At 44.2% G+C, this 22,514-nt stretch overlaps 1 protein-coding gene across 1 annotated transcript; it reads right to left on the reverse strand.

Annotated features, from left to right (window-relative positions):
• Positions 1-6,799: 6,799 nt before the first annotated feature.
• snx7 (sorting nexin 7) lies at positions 6,800-22,022 on the reverse strand. Its single transcript, XM_084566031.1, has 9 exons — positions 21,883-22,022; positions 20,610-20,798; positions 19,450-19,560; positions 17,324-17,482; positions 17,025-17,223; positions 16,588-16,787; positions 16,180-16,266; positions 14,647-14,799; positions 6,800-10,424 (listed from the first exon to the last, which is right to left on the reverse strand). The coding sequence occupies exons 1-9, from the start codon at positions 21,964-21,966 to the stop codon at positions 10,344-10,346; spliced, it is 1,263 nt and encodes a 420-aa protein (XP_084422157.1). The 5' UTR covers positions 21,967-22,022; the 3' UTR covers positions 6,800-10,343.
• Positions 22,023-22,514: the final 492 nt, after the last annotated feature.

Here is a 22,514-nt window from a genome sequence, read left to right on the forward strand (position 1 = left end):
CGTGGAGTCGGCCGTGTGGCAGACCCACTGGACGTCCACGCTTTTCACCGTCCAGCCCAATTAACCCGAGTGCAGCGCTAAACCCGTCCTGTGCGTGTGTCTGGTCTGCCGTATGTCGCTCTATGTTCTATGTGTTTGCCAGACCCCCCCCCCCCCCCCCCGCTGTCACCTGCAGCTACCAGGACACCAGGAAAATAATACAGAGAGAGGAGTGGGGCTGCTTGCTGCTGCTGCTGCTGCTGCTTCCTCCATCTATGCACTTACCCCCCGTCCCTCTTCAGACTCTCGCCTCCTGACTGAAGCTTTACTGTGAGCTGGAACAAATGAAGACCTGGATGAACCATCTCAACTGTGCCTAGAACAAACATTGTGTTATTTACTGTGTGAAACTATCCTCATAGACACGAGTAAGCTGACCAAACACTCTCCTGTTCAGTTACTTCACAGTGAACTTTACCACTTTGGCTAATATTTATCAAATGAATATTTATTTTGACTTTAAATGCCCCAAAACCAGAACGTTTCCTTCTTAACGATGCAATCAGATGAAGTGATTAGAGTCACAGCATCAAACTGTAACCTGGTCCAGACATGAAGTCCTGTGTGATGATAATTAATAATGAGCAGAGTGCAAACAAATGAAATGAAGTTTGATCAAAATAATAATAATAGTATCTTAAAGATGCGGGTGGATGTGTTGCAGAGTGCAGCTCTTGTAATAAAGTGTAATAGTTTTTCTACAGCTGATAAGTATGGGCTGAAGTTGAAGTAGTAAATTAGGAAAATCTTTTTTAAATCCATACTTTCTGGGCGTCTCAGTGAGATGTGTGTGTGTGTGTGTGTGTGTGTGTGTGTGTGTGCTATAACGCTGTCTATCAGTTGAACCAATGAAAACACTCTGACTGTTTTCAGACCTGTCATGGGTTTTCTTTGCGGCACCAGACAATCACCCCCCCTCTATCTATCTGTCCAGTCATCCAGTGGTCAGGTGAAGCTCTGCTGTGGCTGCAGTGGCGTTGGAGGAATCATTTCACTGACACATCACATGCACGGTGAAAACAGAAAATAGAACGCAGTCACTCTTGTACTGCGCTGTCCATTAGAAGAGTTTATATTTATTTTATTTAATTTTGCACAAAACAAAAACTATAAATCCAGTGATTTACTTTATTCATACTGTCCCTGCAGCCCCAGAGGTATTTCCAGAGTCCCTGATGTTTAGCCGTCTGGTAAAAAGAAATAAAAAAGAAATAAATAAAAAAGATGCATCGTTGTGCAAACGCAGACAGAAAGAATCTGAAGAACATTAATATGTGGTGAAACCATCCTTTGACAGAACTTACCACAGTTCATCTCAGTCTCCCGTCTCTTAATTTAATCCCAGACTGAGTCCATGAAGCTAACATCAGACCGTCTGTCCCAGGACACCTTGTCCACCTTGTCCTCTTTGTAAATATATTTATTTATAGGACTCTGGTAATACAGCGGATTCTAAAAGTTAAAAATCACCAGTTAACTTGCTCTCATAGATCTGTGTTGTAGACGTGACTTTAAATGGATGAAACTAACATATTATCAGTCAGCTCTCAGTGACCCACAATAAATGTAATAATAATAATAATAATTAAAAATAAATGTATCAACTCTCTCATTAACAACAGTAACTAGAACCTAAACATAAAGAACCCTGCTTCAGACCTTCAGAGGAGCTAAATGAGTAAAGTTGATCCATCATGGGACGGCTCAGTGGTGTGGTGGTCATCACTGATCCCTCCCAGCCAGAAGGTTCTGGGTTCTAATCCAGGCCGACTGGTTCCTTTCTGTGTGTAGTCTGCATGTTCTCCCTGTGTCTGCGTGGGTTCTCTCCAGGTTCTCCAGCTTCCTCCCACCGTCCAAAGACATGCTGGTTAGGTTCATTGGTGATTCTAAATTGGCCGTAGGTGTGAGTGTCTCTCTGTGTTAGCCCTGTGATAGACTGGAGACCTGTCCAGGGTGGACCCCCCCTCTAGACCAATGACAGCTGGGATAGACTGGAGACCTGTCCAGGGTGGACCCCCCCTCTAGACCAATGACAGCTGGGATAGACTGGAGACCTGTCCAGGGTGGACCCCCCCTCTAGACCAATGACAGCCGGGATAGACTGGAGACCTGTCCAGGGTGGACCCCCCTCTAGACCAATGACAGCTGGGATAGACTGGAGACCTGTCCAGGGTGGACCCCCCCTCTAGACCAATGACAGCTGGGATAGACTGGAGACCTGTCCAGGGTGGACCCCCCTCTAGACCAATGACAGCTGGGATAGGCTCCAGACCCCATGACCCTTAACAGGACAAGAGGTTACAGAAGATGAATGAATGAATCATCACCAGGTCACAGGTCACCATGCACTGACCCCATGTGCTGCTACAGTGGAGCAGTTGGCTCTCTATCTTATCTTGCCATACAGTATATATATGTGGTGCTGCTATGACCACTTTTAAAAGCTTGACACCATGAGGAGGCTATTTAAATCTACTTGTGAAGCTCTGATCCTCTGGGCTCTGACCCAGGACCTTCCAGTCTGGTTTCTCAGTTTGCATCAGAAGACATGAGTTTGTGGTGAAGTTAAAAACCAGTGAAGGAAACACTGAGTGGTTTGCAGCCGTTCAGAGGAGGAGGTGAGCAGTGTGTGGGCTCAGCAGTCCTGTTAAAAGGAGCTGAGGATCAGACGGCCTCTCGCCAAGTCTGGCACTATTTCACCGTGGTGGAGTTTGCCAGAGGGTGGAAGGTTAAACAGTGCGTGGGTGGTGTGGGTGGTGGCAGGTATAGATCCTGGATAGACGGGAGGGAGGTGACTCTCTCTTCTGAGAGGCTGCTGGTTAAAATGCTGCCCACTGGTCGTCTGTAAAACCATGAGGGGGGAGGGAGGGAGGGAGGTCTGCTCTGTGTGGGGGTGTTTGTAGCCCACAGTCATGTACACCCCCAGGAACTGACTGCACAGGGTTGATGTGGACTGTAACTGGATTCAGCTAGATGTTGGACAGATGAAGTCTAACATCCAGAAACCTTCCAATAAACTGTTCAACATGAATCACATGTTATTCATCTCATACAACAGAATGAGCTTCGTCATTATTTGTGAAATAAATGGTGTGAATCTGAGGGAAAATGTTGTTTTTATCAATTTAAAGTTAAATCTGCAGCAGAATGAACTAGACTCTGAATCCAGCGTGAGTAGCGGGCAGAGACAGGTCGTCCTCGGTGTCTCTGGGTTCAGGTGCCAACCGTTAATCCTGGTTTTTGTCTCTGGCTGTGGACATTTGGTTGCATGTCATTCCCCGTCCATCTGACCTTCTTTCCTGTCACCTCTCCTCATTGGCTCTTCTTTCAAATGAACTTATAGAAAATCTAAAAATAGCATATTAAGTCCCAGTAATGTGGGTAAACTGACCTTTTTCAGGTGCTACAGTATGTTACAGGGAGCATGTAGCATGTGAGCTAAAAGCAGAGTGACCTTCATCAGCTGAACACATATTCTAATTACTGTTGTGTTGTGTATTTGTAGATGAACATCGTATCTGTCATAGTGCCATGCATCCTCGTCACTTATTCTCCTTTGTAGCAATAACATGTTGAAGTTTCTTTCACACCAGGAGGGGAGTACGATCACACTGAAGGTAGAGTTACTTTGCCCCGTCAGATTTCTATTTTTCTAGTAAAGAGCGAAGCAGCACTTTAAAGGAGCTCATCCTCTCATCGTTAATGAAACGGCTGCTTAGAAAACAAGAACCTTCAGGACTCTAAAGAACAAAACCTTCTGACACGTGCATCCTGAGAGCTGCTACACTATCCAAGTAAAAGAGAGCTGTAAAAAAGAAGAAGAAGAAGAAGAAGTGTATATGTTCAGATATAAATATGTATTTCTCTACAGTCTGGTCATGGTGCACTGTGTGGCTGTTACTAGGTGTTCTTTTATTCCTCAGATAACTGTTAGACTTCCTCATATCCTTTCAGTATAAAACGTTGTGTTTCATGTTATAGTGGCATTCATGTTATTTTTCTATTTAACTGACTTACTCTACTGACGTATTCTGTTTCTTCTGAGATATAAATTAATGGTGTTCCCCCTCTTCACCACTTTATTTCCTCTAACCCAGATGTTGTTGTTTTTATATTTTAAAGGTTTCCCTTCTAATCAACATGACTTCAAACTGTGATCTTTTACACTGTAGAAAATAACAAATTTACCGCCTTTGAATAAAAACATTGAAACGATTCGTCTCTCTTCTCTTTCTTCTGTTATGGAAGCAAAGTACGGCTCTGTTCAGACCTTCAGGACTTTAGTACCTGTTCACACCTGGTATTAACATGTGTCTCCATCCAGCTCTTCACATCTGATCTCAGTTTATATATTTGAACATCTATTGTCTCTAATGAATCTTTATCTATTGCTGTTTCAGAACCAAGAACATTAAATTATTATTTATTGATCTCAGTCCTGATGTTAGTGATTTCAGAGACCTGCACTAAACTCAGATTATAACTCCAACCCTGGAAGCTTCCATGAGGAAAGGTGGTCTTTAATGTGACCCAGGACTCATTGTGTGTTCACACTACCAAAGGAAGGAGGTCACATGTGTCCCAGACCACCTCCACATGTGGACTGAGACCAGATCAGTGTTCACACCTGGACCTGTTTAACATGGACTCTAGAGACCAGATCAGTGCTCACACCTGGACCTGTTTAACCTGGACTCTAGAGACCAGATCAGTGTTCACACCTGGATCTGTTTAACCTGGACACTAGAGACCAGATCAGTGTTCACACCTGGACCTGTTTAACCTGGACTCTAGAGACCAGATCAGTGTTCACACCTGGACCTGTTTAACCTGGACTCTAGAGACCAGATCAGTGAGGATGGATTTTAATGTGAGGTCTGAACCAACATACAGTCAGATGATGCATCCCAGTACATCACACAGGTTTATCTTAAAACCACCGTTACGGGACACCTTGATGTGTTTTAAGCGAAGACAGATTAAATAATGTCAAGAGGGTGTGAGAAAAAAAGTTTTGACTCTTTGGAAACATACATGACAGAAATCTAATCTATTTGTTGTTTATGGTCTGAAATGTGTCCTTCCACTACATTCTGCTCATGTCCAGAGTTGAGCTGAGCTGAGGAGTAATCAGACCAAAAAGGAGACGGTGTAGGAAGGAAGGAGCCTTAAATCTCCTAAATGTTCTCAGAAGGAAGCGATGACTCAGCCTGGAGCTCTGCTCAAGATGAAAACACATCAGCCGGTGACCTTTTCTACAGAGTCGGTGGAAGTGAAATGAAGCAGCCTCACGGCTAACAAGGTTGTCTCCGGATGACAGAGACTCTGTCCTGATGAACCAGAAAACACATCATTCACATAGTTCTCACTTCTTAATGTGCTGGCTCTCTGCAGGTAGAGCTACAGCAGCTCAGCTCTCTGCAGGTAGAGCTACAGCAGCAGCTCAGCTCTCTGCAGGTCAGTCAACGTCTCTCATCAATGTGCAAACTATAGCGTTTGCTAATTAGCTCATAGTTGATGTTGTGCATGAGTAGCTGAGGAGAACATGGAGCAGAATGATCTGAACGCTGGGCAGTCAGACAGCTGACACCTTTTACTTCTGAGGAGATTTAATTCCCAAAGACCTGTGGCAGCTCTCAGGGAGAGAGGAACTAACCAGAACCACAGCGTCCTCGTCTGAGCCTTAACATCTGCTTCAGTTCTGAGCACAGACCTGATTCTGCTGACGTTAGGTTCATTTCATCATGTTTTTCTCTTTCAGCATCTTGGCACCAGTCCTTATTTTCCTTCACTGATCCTTTCTCTGCATCAGACCTTTACTTCACACAGCACCATGTACGCTCTGAGCAGTGACATTAAATAGTGTGTAGGTCATGTATATTTTCACATTCAGAGTCTGTGTGCTAACAGAAGCTTTACTCTGTGCTGCAGCCATTATCACATTATGAATCCTCTCTGTCTCTGTCTCTGTCTCTGGTGGAGGGACGCTCCATTAGTCCATGAGTGCTGAGGACAGAGGTGACGATCCCAGACATAGTGTTGTAGAGCATTTTAATGGAGACTGTACATTATTCAGGTGCTTATCTGTTGAGGGAGGTTTCTACGAGGTGCTAGCAAAGACGCTGAAACCCAGAGAGCAAGCTAACATCCAGATGATTAATTCATTACTCCACTGTTGTTATTTCATGTGCAGTGTTTTAGTGGTTCACCATGGACTGGCCCTGACCCACGGGTCAATGTTGGGATGGGAAACATCATGTGTACATGACGTACAGGAGGAGGACCCATGTGGCCACATGTGCCTCTGGCTGGTTTTTAGAAAGGTCAAAGTAGAAGACAGTGAGCGAGGTGAAAAACAAAAACATGTAAAGTCTTAACTGAACATAAATCAGACGGTTTAACCTTCAAGTCAACAGGAGAATAAAAACAGTACGACATACAGCTGAACTCTAATCTCTACAGCTGAAGCTGTGATCTAAACGTTCACCTAACAACAACGTTCTCCAACAAACAGTCAAGCTGCTCTTCTCTCTACACAGCTGTGACTAATGATGGTGAAAGGCCTCTTTTAACCAGCTCACCTGATGGAGACAGTCCTCTGATTGGTGGAGATGGAGATGGAGGCGGGTCAGGGAGGAACCAGGAAGTTGTCCAGGCCCCATGACTCAAAGCAGACCTCAGTAGATAGTGAGTGTTAACAGGTTTTTACTGATTAGACCGTTTCACTGTGATCTAAGCCCTGGAGTCTAGATAGAAGATGAATATGAAGGTTAGCTCTGTTTGCTGCAAGACATGAGGGAGGACTGGAAACATCTCCAGGTGTATCCGGCTGTAGACTAATCCACCTCTGGATTTATGAATGCTCAGCTCCAGGATCATGAGAGAGGGTCTGTGCTGTATGAGAGGAAACAATAACCTCCATCCTCCTCCTCCTCCTTCATCATGTTGGCGCCAACAGTTCATCTCTAAACCAAGAAATATTCTCTCTACAGAGACGTAGATCCAGAGAACAATAGAGGAGCTCTGCACTGATGTCTCTCTACTAACACCCCCCCACACAGTTTCTCCTCCTCCTCTTGTATTCCCCACCGCTGAACGCCTCATTTCTAAGGCGCTGCTTTATTTAAAGAACCCTGGTTAATAATTAATGTGAAGACGTGTGTAGGATAACCTACTTATAGGAAACATTCACAGCTACAGGGAGACAGGAAATGATTTAAACATGATCAGTGTTCTACGTTAAAAGCTTTCACTTGACAATAATAATAATAATAATAATGACAAAATAAGTCCATCTACAGCTAGTACTATGTTAATAGGACATCATGGCTGAGAGGAAAGATGGAAGAACACTGTTATTGTTCAGTAAATAGTATTTCCTCACATCTCCTCCTTCTCTAATAACCAGTTTACTCTTTACTTCTCTTTATGGTTTAATAGAAGAAAGAACCTTTTAAATTGAAACTCAAATAAACTCTTTTTTTATTTTTTTATCTTAGAGTCTAAAACCAAACAGTAACACAGAATCCAGATCTGTCCCTTTAGGAGACCAGTGTAAATGAGAGTGAATCACATTCATCCAGAAGGTCCAACAGCAGTAACATCAGTCCTTTCACCAGTTTGTCAAAACTTTATTGATACGGCCTGAAATCACAAATCTGCCTGAAGGACGTCACAATAAATACAGACCATCCTCTGTCCTCTGACCATCAACTCAGATAAAGAAATAAAGAAGTAGTAGTGAGGGAAGCTCAGCGTATGAATGACTGTAAACACATCACTATGTAAACAGACTGCATTCAAATGTAGCCAGGTCACTGTTAGTGCACTAGAATATCCTGCAGACCTGAAAGAGTGACAGCTGAGCACAGTGCAGGTTACGTTATAGAAGAACGGCTGTAGAAACACGTTGATCACAACTGTCTCCTATGTGCCTGCTAATCAATGAGCAGAAACCTTTTGTGTTTCTTTTCTCAAAAAGAAATGAAAGAAAAAAGAAAGAAAGAAAGAGAGAAAGAGAGAGAGAGAGAGAGAGAGAGAGAGAGAGAGAGAGAGAGAGAGAGAGAGAGAGAGAGAGAGAGAGAGAGAGAGAGGAGCTGGTCTTTAGATTTGATCTGTAATTGTCCTCAAATGTGTTCAGTCTGAATAATGACCAAGTCCAGGCAGCAGAGAGCTGGTTTTCACACCTGATAGTGTTGATTTAAAACGTCAGACATGAGTTTTTCTTATTTATTATTACATACGATAAAAGCAGAAGAAAAGCTCAGACTGTAAAAAGCTTCGTACTGAAGGTGAAGTCTCTCTCTCTGGGGACACAGATGAAATGTTCATTGATATGTGACAGAGTCACTCGTCTGTCCAGACACAGAAACTGAACGTTCAGTCATTAATGTGGTCACTGTGTCAGCTCAGGTCATGATCCTTTAGTTACAGGTAAATCATTAGCTTCAGCTTTATTCACTGCTGATTAGGAAACATGTTGTTTACTCCACTCTCTAATTAATTACTGATGAGAATTAGCTTTAATGACTTCTGCTGATTAAAATTGGACTCAGTTTAGAATCTCACACTAACCTCATTAACAGACGTGTCTTTGGAATGAAACAGGAAACAGTGAGAACATGCAAACTCTGCACACAAGGTTTGAAGCTTCATGCTGAGATGCAACGATAAGAACCACTGCACCACCGTGCAGCTGCATTATTCATCTACTAGAAGTGGCTAACACCATTAAAGGGAATCTACATTGTTTGGTTTTATAGGTTTATAGAGCAGAAACAAACTGCTTAGAACTTGGACATGGACTAGAGAGCAGCTCCTCCATGCTGGCGTCAGGAAAACAATAGAAGAAGACACAACAGTGACGTCCTGATTGGCATCGATGTTGATTAAGGCATTTTAAAATAAATGGACTATTCTTCATCGTCATTGGCTAGTGTCATAGCTACCAAAAGTAAAAGAAGAAGAAGAGGAACCAGATTCATGTGTCTAAACATTTCTGCTGCTCAGTCCAACAGCAGTCAGTAACTAGTGTAATGTGGATGTGTGGGAGGTGGTAGTAGTTGATCATCTAAACAGAATCCATGGAGTCCACTCAGTCAAAGGCTGCACCCAAACAACAACAACAAACACTGAACGTTTAAAAGAAGAGAAAAGTTTCCTGGAGACAGCGTCAAGGAGAAACATCTTCCAGAGAGGGTTAGGGAGTTTATGGCAGCGTTGGATGACCAGAACATTTCTGGAGTAGAGAACACAAGGTACCAGCTACCCTCTCCACACTACATTAACTTTGACTCTAGGAGAAGACAAGGACAGACTTTAGGACGCTACAGGAGACCAACTCTAGGACATTTAGGATCAGATCAACTGATACCTGATATTAAAAGATTGATACCAGATCAGGGACCTCTCTACACACAGACACTGACCACAAACCAAGAACCAGAGAGAACTCTCTGTAGCTGTCGTCTCATTGTTTTGGTCAGGAAACCAGTGACTCTTCTCAGCTGGGGGGGGGGGGGGGGGGGGGTTGAGCTTCACTGCTATGCTACAGACATTTCATATTTTGGTAGTCTCTCTATTCACTGGGTCTCTGTTCATTGAATTCTTACACTTTGGATGTTTGGGTTTTATTTTTTTTTGGCAGCTGAGGATAGACACAGACACTACAACGTCATCCCCAAAACCCAGTTGCAGCTCTAGTTTGAACTTGTGTCAGAAAAACAAACACAACAAATATAAACTGTGTCCTGAGTGGATCCGTTTCTACTTTGTTCCCCTACGTCAACACTAACCGGGCTCCATGGAGGTTGTCTGGGGAGGATTTGGTGGAGGACTGGTCACATGGCTGACATGTGATAACAAACTAAACTGCTGTTAGAACGGCAGCCTAGACATGACTCTGGATTTGGTATTCTCCCAACACGGTGTTCCCTGAAACAGGCCACAGCTGTTTGTCAAATATATAAATATATTCATATCTATATAAAGAGGAATGGAGCACGGAGCAGCAAAGTGGAGGCTGAAGAGCCCTTTGGCCATGCACATGGTTACTTTAAACATTTGGATCACAGTGCTGGTTTTAGTGATGAAGTTATCACTGGAATGATGAGACTGGAAGATAGAGAGATAGAGAGAGAGAGAGACAGAGAGACAGAGAGACAGAGAGACAGAGAGAGAGAGAGAGAGAGAGAGAGAGAGAGAGACTGAGGTGTTTTACTGCATGAGGCACTTTTACATTGGGGGGCAGTGGTTCAAAGTCTTTCTCTTGGTGTGGTCATGTGGTCTCTGGTCGTCTCCACACTTTAAGAAGCGTCCTCCCCGTCTCTCTGCTCGCTGGACTCTTGTCTCTGAGACACGAGGAACGATTCCCACACAGCCAGACACTGAAAGACACAAAACATTACGTTGAGCTTCATTTAAACTTTAAGTCTTTGACATACTTCAGATGCAAATGTTGTAGAAACGGTTGAGAGTCTGAAAACAGAAATAGAAAGTTAATCTCAGTCTTAATGTTCTTTCTCCAGAGGTGATATGTTGTCCTTGATTGAAGCGGGAAGTAGTCTCCATGGTGACCACTGGTCCAGGAAGTAGTCTCCATGGTGAGATACCTTGAGTCAGAAAGTCTGAAATTACATCTGAATATTGTTCCAGAGTCATGTCCATGCTCCGTTTAGACCAACAGAAAAGATTTGTAATCACTGATGGAAACTTAGACAGTAGTTAAGAAGACGCGACATACAAATGGTACAACTTTGGAGTTTCCAATAAGTGTCTTCCTCCTCCTCCTTCATCAGAGTCTGACTCATATCCAGCCTCTTTACCAAATAATCATGTTGTTATGCAGATGAACCCTTCATCTAACTTCTGGACACGTTCTCTGCAGTAATATTCAGCATCAACAGCAGATAGGGAGAACCAGGTCGACCGTCACTCGTCCTTTTCCAGAACCAGTGATCTGGCACTGACCCTCTTTTCACCCAGTGACTGTCCAACTGTGGAGGTGAGAGTAACGCCCGACACAGTCACACCCCATCAAGGCAACTAGAAGGTCACTAAACTTTATGTGGAATCGCTGCGTGACTTTGCCGACACAATCTCTTTGGTGCCTCGTCTGATCTAATTCAACTGATCCTTTTTTTCTGCACATGTCTGAGAAGTAATAGTGCTGAAGACGAGGAAATATCACCAACTAGTGAAATGAAACAGGTAGCTTTTATAAAAGACCTTAGAAGTAGCAGCTGACAGCTTATTGCAGCACATGAAATAAAAGCATGCGGTGGAATGAAAGCAATTTATACCTCAACAAAGTTCTGACGCTGGCTCCAGACGCAGCACAACAAGCACAACTAAAAAGCTCCAAACTTTAGCTTCCACATTTACCAGCGTCATTCTGTTTGGACTAGACGGCACCGATGGAAGTAAAGAACAGAAACATTTCATCCCATTAGGAAGTTGAAACTCATGGGTTTGTAAAGTATGAGCCAGAGAGATGTGGATACTTTGCAGACGTAGCATATTAACGTGTAGCTTCAGCAGAACATGAGAGACGAGACGTGAGGACTAACAGAGATGCTGTTCTCATGTTATTGTTCAGAGAAGACATAGAAAATATTCACAGTGTCAACAGCCAACTCAGCACTGATGCCTCCCAGTCAGAAGGTTCTGGGTTCTAATCCAGGCCAACTGGTTCCTTTCTGTGTGTAGTCTGCATGTTCTCCCTGTGTCTGCGTGGGTTCTCTCCAGGTTCTCCAGCTTCCTCCCACCGTCCAAAGACATGCTGGTTAGGTTCATTGGTGATTCTAAATTGGCCGTAGGTGTGAGTGTCTCTCTGTCTTAGCCCTGTGATAGACTGGAGACCTGTCCAGGGTGGACCCCCCCTCTAGACCAATGACAGCTGGGATAGACTGGAGACCTGTCCAGGGTGGACCCCCCCTCTAGACCAATGACAGCTGGGATAGACTGGAGACCCCCCCTCTAGACCAATGACAGCTGGGATAGACTGGAGACCTGTCCAGGGTGGACCCCCCCCTCTAGACCAGTGATAAAACTGGTCCCGTGTGAGCAGAGCTTTTCTTGGTCTCTTTGGTCCAGCCCTAGCTGCACGTCGTCCTCTCATTGCTGGCAGACATTGTGGTGAGGCTCATCTAGACCTCTCATCTCTGGACACATGGCAGAGTTTATCAGAGGACCCAGAGTTGAGAGCAGGACGTTAGAGCTGCAGCAGTGTCAAAGCCCAGAGAGACTGTGTGTGCTCCCAGACTGGATAAATAACATCAGCACTAGAAGAGCCAGATCTCTGTTAGCATCCTAAAGCACAGACGGCTCTTATTCACATCGTTATTTTCTTCTCTAAAACATCACCAGCGCCATCACATCTAAAACTCTTCTATCAGCGTCTTCCTTTCCTTTCCGTCTCATCAGTGAAGGCACATTATTTTCCCGACAGAGGCTCAGAGAGAGTCAGACAGTGTGTTATTATGTGTGTGTGTCGCAGAGAACCTGACAAAGCGAATCACACTTTTATGGCAAAAAAAAAGAAAAAAAAGAAGCAGTTAGCTGGAAAGTAAGAGAGGCAGGAAGCAGTGCAACCACCAAGTGACAGTGACAAGCACAAAGCAGCAGCAGCAGCAGCACACAGACCAGGTCTGACCTTGGATTCCACTTTGTTGGAGCAAATCCATGAAGTTCTTTCTTTTAAAGGAGGCAGGAGCGCTAATGAGGCCGGCGTACACACGGCAGTACGATAGTAACCGGCTTTGAAGCTGATAGAAGCTCAATTAAACAACGGTAGAACGATGCCAACGTCGTCACTACTGAGCAGATTTAAGCTTTGAAGTCCAAACGAACACATGCATGTGGTTTATGATGCAAAGAAATACACGCAGCCATTAACTGACAAACACAAGAGGTGAAGCAGACGAGCCTGAAGCCTGGGCTTTAATTACAGGCTTCATTAGGGAAGCAGAGACCTGCTCCACTGGTCCTGAGCAGGTAAACCCAGTCAGTCACACAGACTGACCTGCTGCCTTTTATTACTGGAGCCAGTGGCTGCAGATAAACGGGTGGATTCATTCTATGCATCACTGTATCCCTGACAGAGCTCCTACAGTTCTATCACATCCAGTAGAGTTTCATTATTTCTGACTTCTGACACAATAGTGGTCACCATCCATGGACCAGTACCAGTCTACGGTCCAGTACCAGGGGATCTGTGGAGTAACTACAATAATGTGTTGGGTTCCTGGAGTCTCTAACTTTCTTTCTTCCCGCTACGACTCCCACACTTTCCCAACATTCCTCACCCATCCTGCCTTCCTCATCCTCTCTACGTCTCTTTCTTGTTGTTCCCCACTCTTTTCTCCTCGCCCCACCCAGGTGGCATCAAACCCTCCGAGGCGTAGGAGTCTTATTAGATTCTTATCGGCCGCCTCTCTGTGCCCTCCTCCAATAAATCATTCACAGGCCCCAGAGCTACACCAACCCACATCCACACCTGAATAACAATATCAAAGCATGAGCTCCTCCTCTGGGACCAGTAGGAAACTAAAGCCCTATTCACACGGGACTAGTTTCACCTGGGACCCTGAAAAAAATCACACCACAAATTAGCTTTGTTTGAGATCGAGTCCGAGTACTTTCTGGGACTTCAAGTCTAGAGAGACCTGGACCAGCGGTCACCACGGAGACCACTTCCTGGACCAGAGAGACCTGGACCAGTGGTCACCATGGAGACTACTTCCTGGACCTGGGAGACCTGGACTAGCGGTCACCACGGAGACTACCGGGGCTCTGATTACAGGGTTACACACCAGCACCATGTAGTGATAAGACCCCAGACGGTTGACCTGTGCCAGTGACACCTGACGGCTCTGGATTGAGATTAAGTTATAATCCAAGACAAGAGATGACTGGTTGAGTCTCTCTGCAGATCTTTGGATCGATTCATTTCATCACGGCTCAATCAGAAGACGGTCACATGACCCAGGGCCGTTAGATCCTAACACTAATATTTATTATTGTCTACACTGTAGATTAATATTGAAGACTTCAGGACTATGAAGGAACTCATGAACTATATTTATTTAATCTGTGTTTTATTTTAAAATACCTTCAGACTCGTTAGAAAGGAAAGACTGAGAAATAAAAGTAAAGCTCTGCTGCCATCTGCTGGCCTGGACCCACAATGCATCCAAAACACATGGAAGCTGTATATCTCAGCTACACTTGTCTAACCTAAGATATAACAAAGTAAACGGCTGCTGTAACGTCAGCTCCTAAATGTCCAGTTCCTCTTCCTGTCTCTGCTGGCCGCCTGCTCGTTAATCTGGATATATCATTATCTACATGACATACTTCTCTCTGCTCTGCTGATACTTTCATTCTTCTCACTCAAGTTGTGAACGCTGGCTTCATGACAGAAGGTTTGTCCATCTTTATATCTAGTCCACAGATGGTCATTTATAATCGGACGTTAGCTCCAAATTAAAGTGGAGATAAATAAATACAGCTTTGTCTTTATAACCCTCAGATTAATCTCCAGAGATTTAATCTCCTGTGCAGACCCCGTTAAGGTGTTTTGGTTAAGGTGTTGGATCTGGAGCTCACCTTCTCGTAGTACTCCACGTTCTTCTCGGCGGCGGAGACGAAGGCAGATCTGAGGTCAGTTCTCATGCTGCACTGCCAGCGGGACCAGTCCCCCAGCAGGGCGTTGTTGGTCAGCTCCACCCGGTCCGCCAGAGCGTCCACCTCGTCCTGCAGCTGCAGAGACAAACACACAGAGTAAAGACTTGACACCTGCAGAGAGCAACCATCACAGTCTGAAAGAATGTGACTGGAACTCTGTTGTCAGTTTATCAATACATACATTTATAATAAGACATTTCATCAAAGTCTTCAGTTCTAAAAGACTGGTGGAGGAGTGAGGGTCTAAATCTGAACATCTGGGCCTCCAGTTCAAAGTCATTGGAGCTCAGGGGCCACATACAGGGGGCCGGACCAGTCACATGGTGCAGGACAGGTTTACACCCTGAAACTAAAATCAGGACTTTAGCCTGATTAGACCCCTGTGGGGGGCCGGTGTTGGTCGTATGTTTGACATGCAGCTTAACTGCTTGACATACAACGAGATACATCTGTCAGCGGTCATAATGTTGTGGCTGATCGGTGTATTTCTGCAGTGTTAATCTGTAATGGATGGATCTGAATGTAGTCTCAGGGCCTGGATGTCTAAAGTAAGAACTCAGTTTACAGTTTAATGTGTTTTACATTTATAGAAAAATATATTTTTAACACAGTTAATACCAGCAGACATATGTCTCCTCCCCTCTTCACCATCCTAGAACATAGAGTGTGCTCGTCTGTGAAGGTCATCCAGGTCATGGTAACTGGACTCGTAGAGTTTCTTGAAGACGTTTCATCTGAGTAGCATCTTCAGTTTTAGGAGGACAGGGACCAACGGGCCCCCCTCAACCACAGCTAAGTATCCAGCCGTTAATAGACACTAGTGGTACCAGCTTCTGATGGGCTACATGTTCCTGTTTAAACCTCATCCTCACACCGGTCCCTTAGAACTAAAGACATGAAACGTCTTCAAGAAACTTTTGCCTTTCTTAAACATTTCTTTTTGGATATAGAATATGTTCAAACAACAACAGATGACCTGCGTCAAACTAATAAAGGAATCTAAATAAAAGCTGAATGAAAGCGTCTCATTCACATCAGTGTGTGGACGTGTCCCTCAACACACATAGAGCTAATTAAAGCAGGAATATAACATCATCTCTAGGGACGGACTAAATCTCTGTCCCCGTCCTTCATTAAAGTCATAGAGATGGGTTTTAATGTTAGATCGTTGGGGGAGAAACACACCGGGTGTCTAAGATCAGACCTGTCCTTCTAATGTTTTAGATTTGTCTCCTAGCTCAGAGTCTAAAAAAGGAAAAGGGAGTTTTCATTATGCTGTGATTAGCTGCTGAGCTTCCACTGAGAAATAATATGGACGGCTCTCATTCCCTCTGAGCCCAGGACCGACTGCTGGACGACCAGGCCCCCCCCCACGGGAGAGGAACCGGCCTAACACTTGACTTTATTAGACCTAATCTGAGGGACGACATGGAGGACAGGTGAGATGGTACTTACAGCTTCCTGGTCGACCTTCTTGGTCATCATGGCCTCGTTCTTGGCTTCAAACTCAGCCTGGATGTTGTCTCTCCGTCTCAGCACAGCCTGGCACCAACCAGTGAAGACATACTTTTACTTTTCCCCAAACTACCACAAAATTACACGTTTCCCTGAACAATAATAAATCTTCAGGACTTTAGTAGAAATTCTTCACAATGTAATATAAGTTATGTAATATTGGCTTAAAGTCTGTGGGACTTCATGTTTGCTTTTAAAACCAGAAATGAAAAACTGGAAAAAAACTAATAAGAAACCTTTATTTTAACCTCTAAAAGAGAAAGTTAAATGTTAGACTGGAAGCTCAGCCTAAATGTGACCGTGTCTGGTTGTCCCGCTCTGATTGGACCTACAGTATAAGAGCATCACCTTCAGTGTCTCTGCACAGAGGACATACTCGTGCAGGGCAGGGACCAGGACCTCTGACAGATGCTGGATCTGCTCCTCTGTGTCTTTGCTGCACTGCTCCACACAGCCGGCGATGCCCCTCAGAGGCTCGGCCAGGTCCTGCTCTGAGTCGGCCCACTGGGTGTAGGTGGGGCTGTACTGCATCACTTCATCCACGTACTCTGGAAACACAGAGGACGCTTAAAACCCACATCAGACATTCAAAATACATGATCTCTTCCTCCTCCTCCTGGTCTGGTCTAGGTGGGTGCTACATGTCTAAGTAACATCCACACTAATGAATGCCAGCTCCAGAAGTTTCCCAGCAGAACATTGAACTGTCACAGGATGTTTTTAATGTTATTGACGTCTCCTGTCAGTGGTCATAATGTTGTGGCTGATTGGTGCATCATTCCCACCTTTCTTTTCCTTGATGATCCTCTGGGTGACTTTGTCCACGGTGCCGATCTTGTTGCTGAAGTCCTCCACATACTGCTGCATCACAGTGAACTCCTCCGGCCGGCTCTTCACACCTCGTACCGAGTTGGCCACCGCCCTCACCGTCTCCCCCATCCTGGTCAGGAAGCCTGGACCCTGCTTCTTGTGGGACGACAGCTCCTGCACAGATGTCCCACATCAAGAGTGCATTAGACGCACTGCACCACACCGTACAGTCTGATTATTATACAGAGAGAGAGAGAGAGAGAGAGAGGAAGACCTGAGCAGTGAGGAAGGCTTTCAGGTGTTGGCTGTAGGACAGGATGGGATGCTCAGAGATCTTGTTGAGGAAGCGGTGCAGAGCTTTCTTCCTGGTCTCGATGAAGTCGTTGTTGAAGCGCTCCACCATGCCCTTCATCACAAACTTCTCTGGAAGAGGCTGGAGACACAAACACGATAAATCAAACTGAACGCATGCCACAGCAATTTAAAGTAAAACCAGGAATGAGTCTCCAGTAAAGGTAGAGGTTTAAAGGAGATCCTTACCCAGAACACCCTGCCCCCCTTTTAGTTTTTAACCCTGAGGACCTCAAGGTTCATGTCTGCATGTATGGAGCTAAAAGGCTAAAAAGTGACGTATATCCACGACCATGAAGACTTTAAAAGGATCAGTAAGATCTAACGAGACACTGCACTGATCAGCTTCACGTGAACAAGCCAGAAGATCATCAGGACAATGTTTAGTGTTAAACTACATCATTAAATTACTGCATATTCTTTTTATTTTTGGTTAAATCGCTGCCATGATGCAAACTCTGAGTAAATAAAGATTTAATTTATGTAAAAGACATAATTACAGCAAACCCTGTTAAAGTATTACGCAGCGTCAGTTGGTGTCAGGCTTCAGAGCGTTTACTGAGAACTCAACGTTACAGATCTGCTTCTCCTGGAGAACTAAATCTAATCAGGCGTATATTAGATTTAGCTGATCCCGACTGTAAATACCTCGCGTGCTCTGCTTCTAATCGGTTTGTTTGTTAAAGTTTACTTCTGCTTTTACAGCTGTGCTTCTTCTTTGCAGTTTTGAGGTAAAGACGTATTTATCAGATACATGTATTAGATATGATGCCTCCAGACCAAGTGAGATAATGAACGTCAGATGGTGAGAAATGAGAGAGAAAGCTGTGAACCATCCTCCTCTGACTGTTTCTCAATGTTTATGTTAATGTCTAGATATGAACACATGAATAAGAGAAGAGGAAACAAGGCTTCACAACAGGAAGTGGAAACAGACTCTATTTGTTATTCAAATATAGGAACAGGCCTCTCCTGACTCATGCTGATTAGTTCAACCAAATAATCAGGTCCATTTGAATACTGTATACACTACATCAATAAAAGTATTCACTCATCTGCCTTTAGACACATATGAACTACAGAGACATCTAATCCTTAATCCACAGGGTTTAATATGACGTGGGTCAACCCTCTGCAGCTAGAACAGCTTCAACTCTTCTGGGGAGGCTTTCTACAAGGTTCAGGAGTTTATGGGAACATTTGACCGTTCTTCCTGAAGAACATTAGTGAGTTCAGACACTGATGTTGGACCAGAAGGGCCTGGCTCTCAGTCTTCACTCTGGCGTCACCCGTATCCCCGGGAAAACAGAGTCAGTTTGACCAATGAGAGGAAGAGGAGACGTGGTGTACATGTTTATATACAGTCTATGGTCTGATCATGTGACTCGTCCCTCCAGTACGACTAGAACAAGGAAACAGAAGGAAGTGTCCCGTTTAACAGAAACAAAACACAAACTGGATTCACCATGAACTAACCCCAAACCTGACGACTCCTTAATGTTCATGCTTCACACACAAACACACCTCATCACCAGAGGATCATCTTCTGACCTCTACCCTCCTCTCAAGGACTCCTCTCACCTGTTTGACCTCCTGACCCCTAGGAGGTGATACAGGTCCCATAAAGACTCACACCAGCAGACTAGTCAACACTTTCATCCCTGAATCTCCATCGCCTCAATAAACACAATCAGTAACCATCCTGAATATTTAATGTTCCATACATTTAATATTTATTCAGCTCTTACTCTGTGAGTGGGACTGAGTGTGAGTGCATGTTGTATTTTATTCTTCTTAAAAGCAGTCTTAGGATTAAAGTCAAACTTAAAACAGCTTTTAAAGAATGACTTTCTTCTGCTGTTGTGTGTCTGAACCTCACTGACATGAACGTCTCATTTCTAACTCTGACTTGAATACTGTAAAGCTGAATCTGTGAACAGAGCCTTTAAAAGCAGAGAGACAGAGGACAGTGAGGACATAGTGAGGACGCAGTGAGGACACAGTGAGGACGCAGTGAGGACGCAGTGAGGACGCAGCGCTGATACGTACATGGACGATCAGAGTCGGGTGGTTTTCCTCCAGTCTGCTTCGGAGCCACAGGAAGTCCTGGTAGCGTCGACGCACCTCGTACTCACTGGAGTCAAACTCACTGCGAGTGGTCTGAAGAGAGGAGACAGGATTATTGGATAATCCCATGTCTGAGATTACACACTGCCTCATCTGCACAGATGAACAACCTAAACAACATCTGAACCTTCTACTCTTACTGGCTTATTTTATTTATTTAGTTTTCTATGTTTAGACTAAGTTTCATTTTAGTTTAGTTTAGTGTCTTTAAACGATAGGGTCTATCGCAGCGTTTATAACAATAAACCTCTTGAATCTTGATTCTTCGCTGTGAGAACATTGACGACATCTCTTGATGAATTACGTTGAAGCTTTTACTACAACTGTTAAACTCTTCTGAAATCTAAAATGGACAGACATGGACTCCACATATCTGAAAGTCAGTCCAACGTTTCAGTGAATTTTAAATGCATCTAACCTGAATCTGTCTTTAAAGACCGTCAGCTGTTTAATTAATTAGTTCATTAATGCAGGTTCAGGGTTCTACTACCTTATTAAATCAATTACATGTGTGTAAAATAATACTACTACATAACAATAATATAATGATAACTACCAATATCACATCATTTATATTAGATTATATTAGATTAAAATGTGAAGATTGTCCAAAAAACAAGATGAAACCAGAGCAACTAGAGTTGGACGGTGTCTCAGGAATGTTTCCCTGCTCGTCTTCTTGTCTTCTAAATGACCTGTGTGGACTCAGGTTTAAACTGGACCATCTGTAGGTGTTACTCATCTAAAACTCACATGACTAGTGTCTGTTAAGATCCTGGAAGCTTCACAGATGTAAGTAGATGATCATAAACCTTTATTTAAACAAAGAAATCTGACGTCCAATCGTCTCTGCAGCAGAGTAGCTTCTTCCTTCTAGGATGTCATGGACGTGTGGTTTCAGAGGAGACAGCATGTGTTTACCTGCTCTCTGACTCTGATTGCATCAAAGGCCACTACTACTACTACGTTTATTGTTTTATAAATGTCTCTTGCAGCAGAAGGATTACTCTGACGGTTACCTCCTGCAGCAACCAGCAGGCTAAAGCAGCAGGTTAAAGCTGTGAAGCAGACACTGTTCTCACCCTGGTCACGACTCTGTACATGATGAAGGTCTCGATGGCGGTGACCTGGCTCTCTGGGTTGTCCACAGTGATGAAGAGGTCTTTGTTGTCGGCCTCCTGCTGCCCTGCCTCGTCCTCCTCCAGCCTGTACTGGTTGATCATGGAGCCAGGAGAGTTGGGCATGGTGCTGGCCTCCTCCAGAGACGTGTTCTGGAGACGCGAGACAACGTTAATGTTAGCTTCACGACAAACACCACAAACTGTTATTAAAATGATCAGGTCGGCTTCAGGCTTCAGGCTTCAGGCTTCAGCCCAGTCTGGTCTTTAGTTGTTATTTATTTTAGGTCTGACATGAAATAAATAGAATCACAGTCGAGGCAGATGATCATGAAACAACCAGGAGAGCAGTGAAGACCAACATCTGTGACTGTAACTGGCAGACTTTGGTTTGTGTGATTTAACTCATTCATGTGGTTGTAATTTCATATTTTTAAATTCAATACTATTATTTTTCTTGCAGATATTACACACACACACACACATATATATATATCTTTATAGATAATAGACAGTATGCTGACAGCCTGTACGTCGCTGCTGCAGCAGTCAAACCTCCTGGTTTGGATTAATTAAATATCTGTATGTTCAGAAAATGGTGCAGTACTGTGTTAGAGAAGTACTTGTACAACATTTACTCGTTCCCTGTGTACACATATATATAATATATATGTCCAGTACATGTACACACATGTAAAAGGTGGAGGCTCCTGATCTAGAGCGCCCCACCCTGGACCAGTGATGTCACTGGTTCTCATGCTCCAAGAACAACAGATTCTGAATCTGAACTCTAGAGAACGTCTAGAACATCAGCTCTAATCTGAGACACCATGCCCCCCCCCCCCCCCCCCCCCCCCCCCCCCAGCCCCCCCTCTGTGTCCCCCCTCCCAGACCCCCCTCTGCACCCCCAGCTCAGACCCCCCCAGGATGAAGTTCAGGTTTCTGCAGCTAATGAACTTTTCCATGCAGCAGGACACAGCCGGGTCCTAAGGTCAACTCATCAGCTGATCCAGGACATTTGATTTACTTCCTCCTCCACAGTCTCAATGAGAGACACGGACACAGACTGGAGACAGACAGGAGACAGACTGGAGACAGACTGGACACAGACAGGAGACAGACAGGAGACAGACTTTCTCCTCTGACATGAGTCGAGAGTTAAAGAGGCTCAGTCAGCACCACGGCCAATCCACGTAGCAGGAAAATAAAGAGACCCTGTCCCTGTGTCTGTCCTCACCTTAGTGAAGACCTCCAGGTCCTCGTCCTCGTCCAGGTCCAACATGTGTCCAGAGAAGTCCGCTGGAACCGTCTGTCCGCTCATCGCACTCTTAGCTCGGGACAAACTCCAGAGACAGACCTGCGACAAACTTCCAGCACAACTTCAGAGCAGCTGAGAGACACCCGAGGGAGGGAGGGGGAGGGAGGGGGGGACGGCACTTCCGGTGTCCGCTTTCAAAATAAAAGCAGCGTGGAATGAGTGAATGAATGATGAGACTGAAAGAAGCAGATGATGACATGAATGACATTACAATGAATGAACCCTGATGGAGAGTGTGTTTCTTTATAGCTGATAAACTATCTGATGAATGTGTACAAGTACACGACTCAGAGCTGATCTCTGTCTTTGTGTCTAAATGTAAAGTTGACTGCATGGACCTGAAACTGAAAGCTTAACTCATGCATATGTTTATATTTTAAAGACATTTATATATTTTTTGGTCTTTTCTTTTAAAAGGTTCTTAATTATTAATGAATTATTAAAACTATTTTCTTCATATATTTCCTCATTCATTAATAAACACGTGTCTTGACTCAGAGCTGAGCAACAGTAAAAGATTGAGATTAACTTTCAGTAGTACAAAATCTAAC

The sequence above is a fragment of the Chelon labrosus genome, assembly GCF_963514085.1.
Source record: "Chelon labrosus genome assembly, chromosome: 18".
NCBI lineage: Eukaryota > Metazoa > Chordata > Actinopteri > Mugiliformes > Mugilidae > Chelon > Chelon labrosus.